The 3,365-nt window shown below is 43.8% G+C and overlaps 1 protein-coding gene across 1 annotated transcript; it reads right to left on the bottom strand.

Annotated features, from left to right (window-relative positions):
- Positions 1-1,798: 1,798 nt before the first annotated feature.
- LOC120226775 (olfactory receptor 2H2-like) lies at positions 1,799-2,743 on the bottom strand. Its single transcript, XM_039224939.1, has one exon. It carries the CDS (start codon positions 2,741-2,743, stop codon positions 1,799-1,801), a length of 945 nt encoding a protein of 314 aa, XP_039080870.1.
- Positions 2,744-3,365: the final 622 nt, after the last annotated feature.

Genomic DNA, 3,365 nt, shown 5'->3' with positions numbered 1-3,365 from the left:
ACCTATGTCAGAAACCCACTGCTCCACATCCCAGAAATGTCAAAGGAACAAAAGGCCTGAACTCTTGGCACTGTCTAAAGTTTTCTCAGCAAGTCACTGACCTAAGGAAATACTGGCTATTAGTTTATATTCCATAAATATTTGTGATTAGATTAAGAAAGTGTTTTTGACAAATGAGTGCACAGCTACATCCACAGCACCTCTCACCACTGTTTCCTCAGCCATCTCCCAAAATGTAAACATATTTTGGTCATTTATGTTTTTTCCACATGAAATTCCCATCATAGAATCCCTTTCCTTTCCTCAGACACCTGCATTTATCCCTTCAAAGCTCTCCCGTGTGCCACTGGGATCTCCAGTTCCATTATTAGTAAACTCACCTCCATTCTCAAATTATTCACTTGGCATTTTCTATGCATCCTGACATTACCTGAGTTGAATCTCTCCTGAAGGCACTATTTTATCCTCAACTCCATAATGAGAAAATAACTCCACCTTCAGTACCTTGGAATGTGGGGGTTGAGCTAATTGGCTTTATTCTACTTCTAGATAGATCTCTCTTCCCTTCTCTCCTATTCTTAAAATACACTGATTTTGTATTCTGCCACTTTGGCTGAGCAACTAGACAGGGGATTTCCCATGTATGTTGTTAGCCTGCATCACAATCACAGCATTAAAATGCCCAGTTGAGGGCACAATCAGATGTTGTAAATAAATTCCCAGTATTAAACCTGAGAATCTTAATTTTTAACAAGTGCACCATGGACTCTTATGAATCCTCAAGTTGGATTTTGTTCAATTTTGTTCCTCCCTGTTTTGCTGCTATCATTTACTGGAGTCTTAACCTCCATCCCTTGTGCATTTACATCTAGCTCACAGTATTCCTCTGTCCCCAAGACCTGCAATCCTTGAACCCAGCCTCCTTCAAAAGTAGGATGAATGTTTAAATACATTGGCAACCCTGTTTTCACCTAATGGATAATCACCACCTGTCAACCGTGTCACACCCAGAACCCATCACCCCCTGGGCTGCCCCTGCTCCACAGGCTCAGAGTTAACCCACAGAACAATTTCTGTCCTTGTAGTTTTCTTTTTTAAAATGTTTTATTTATTTCTGAGAGAGAGAGAGAGAGAGAGAGAGAAAGAGAGAGGTAGCGTGGGCAGGGGAGGGTCAGAGAGAGAGGGAGACACAGAATCCGAAACAGGCTCCAGGCTCTGAGCTGTCAGCACAGAGCCCGACGCGGGGCTTGAACCCACGAACCGTGAGACCTGACCTGAGCCAAAGTCGGACGTTTAACCGAGCAAGCCCCCCAGGCGCCACTGTAGTTTTCTTCTCAGTCACTCACTTTATTCTTTGCAACTGAGCAGAAGGATATGAAAATGATTTATAAGTATTGTCCTTATATTGACACTGAGAAATAATGTTGCATCCTCATAGAAACTGTGCTGTTATTTCTGAGCAGAAAATGAGGGGTTATAGGGCCAAATAATTGGCAGCAGCCAAGGTCTTTTATTTTGCAAGTCTGTTTCTTTTGTTTCTCTGATTCAACTGTACTGAGCATTCTTTAAGACACTGATTATTAAATCTACTCATTTCTATACCATTCCATGCCTCAGTCAGCACCCTGCAGAAAGTGAGGGCCTAATCAGCGGTTGATGAATAGACCTGAAATATCAGCTTGAACAAAATGCAGCTATTTCTCCTCTATTTTCAGGTGAGAAGGTAAATCTTCAGCTTTTGCATTGAGGTTATTCTCTCTTCTCAGGATAAGCAAGAGACCAACATTCACCAACTGCTTCAGTTATTCTGGGCATCCCAAGTCCTCCTCCCCAGTCTTATTAGCGCCCCCTTGATCTCCCTGTTCCTTAGAGTGTAGATGAGGGGATTAAGTGCTGGGGTTGCAATGGTGTAGAAAAGGGTGAGAAACTTGCCCTGTTCCTGAGCATAGCGGTTCTTGGGTTGGAGATAGACAGCTGTGGCTGTGCCATAGAAGAGGAACACCACAAGAAGGTGAGAAGTGCAGGTGCTGAATGCCTTCCTCCGCCCTGCAGCTGACTTTATTCTCAGCACAGCCTTAGCAACAGCCCCATACGAGGAAAGGATGATGACCAAGGGGAGCACCAGGAAGATGATACTGGCTATGGACATCTGGATTTCATTGTAGGCGGTGTCTGCACTGGAGGCCTGAATCAGGGCTGGGACTTCACACACAATGTCATCCACCCTGCGGTGGGGGCAGAAGGGTAACTGGAGGGTGGCATGGGACTGGACCAGAGACTGAACCAGGCCAGCCCCCCATGCAAGTATGGCCAGCTGCAGACAAAGTTTGGGGTGCATGATAGCAGTATATTGCAGCGGGTGACACACTGCCACATAGCGGTCCATAGCCATGACCACAAGAAGTACACATTCGGTGGTCCCAAGCCACAAGAAGACATAGAGTTGAACGGCACAGCCAGTGTAGCTGATGGTCTTCTCTGGACCCCAGAAATTAACTAACAACTGTGGAACACAGCTGCTGGTGAAGCAGAGGTCTAGCAGGGAAAGGTTGCAAAGAAAGAAATACATGGGGATGTGGAGTTTAGGATCCTTTGAGGTAACAAGAATTATGAGCATATTTCCTGCAATCGTCAAACAATAAAAGATCAGGACGACCCAGAAGAGGATCTTCTCCAAATATGGCTTCTCAGAGAAACCTACGAGGATGAAATCACCGTGGCTGTCATTGCAAACTGTGATCATAGCTTCTGGAACAGTCACCTCTTTGGGAAATGCTTCAAAAGTAGTTGCTCAAAAGCCTGTGATGATGGTTCCAGTACAGAATCAGGGAGACATTTTGCCTCCTTTCAACTCAAGGATGAGATTCTGCCTCCTATGGTGCAGGGAAAAATTAAAGATTCAGTGACTTGTTCTAAGCTTTGATACCCAGCATTCATTATCTCTTTCTCTTCCTCTACATATCTTCTTCATATTCTATCTGGGTAGAATTCTGCATTATAAATATTAAGTATAGTACACATTAAACACTACTGAAAAATCACTTTACTAAATATGAAGAGATCATTCTATCTTTGCTCTCCAAAATTGCAAATTTACTTTTACCACACAGTTTTTTTTTTCAAATAGTTTATTGTCAAATTAGTTTCTACATAACACTCAGTGCTCATCCCCATAAGTGTCCTCCTCTGTGCCCATCTCCCCCTCCCCCCCACATCCATCAGTCCTCAGTTTTTGTCAGCATTCAAGAGTCTCTCATGGTTTGCCTCTCTCCCTTTCCCCCACCATTTCCGCCCTTCTTCTCCCCCTTGTTCCTCCGTCAAGTTCCTCAGAAATAACCAAGGTAAGAATAAAAAGTTTTAAAACT

The sequence above is a fragment of the Hyaena hyaena genome, unplaced genomic scaffold (assembly GCF_003009895.1).
Source record: "Hyaena hyaena isolate Hyena2069 unplaced genomic scaffold, ASM300989v1 scaffold_1842, whole genome shotgun sequence".
In the NCBI taxonomy this organism is placed as follows: Eukaryota; Metazoa; Chordata; class Mammalia; order Carnivora; family Hyaenidae; genus Hyaena; species Hyaena hyaena.
Note: the sequence above shows the minus strand (reverse complement) of the source record. Positions and strands in the feature narration are given on the sequence as shown.

Coding starts and splice junctions, on each gene's coding strand:
- LOC120226775 (XM_039224939.1), bottom strand. CDS start 2,743: ATGATCACAGTTTGCAATGACAGCCACGGTGATTTCATCCTCGTAGGT.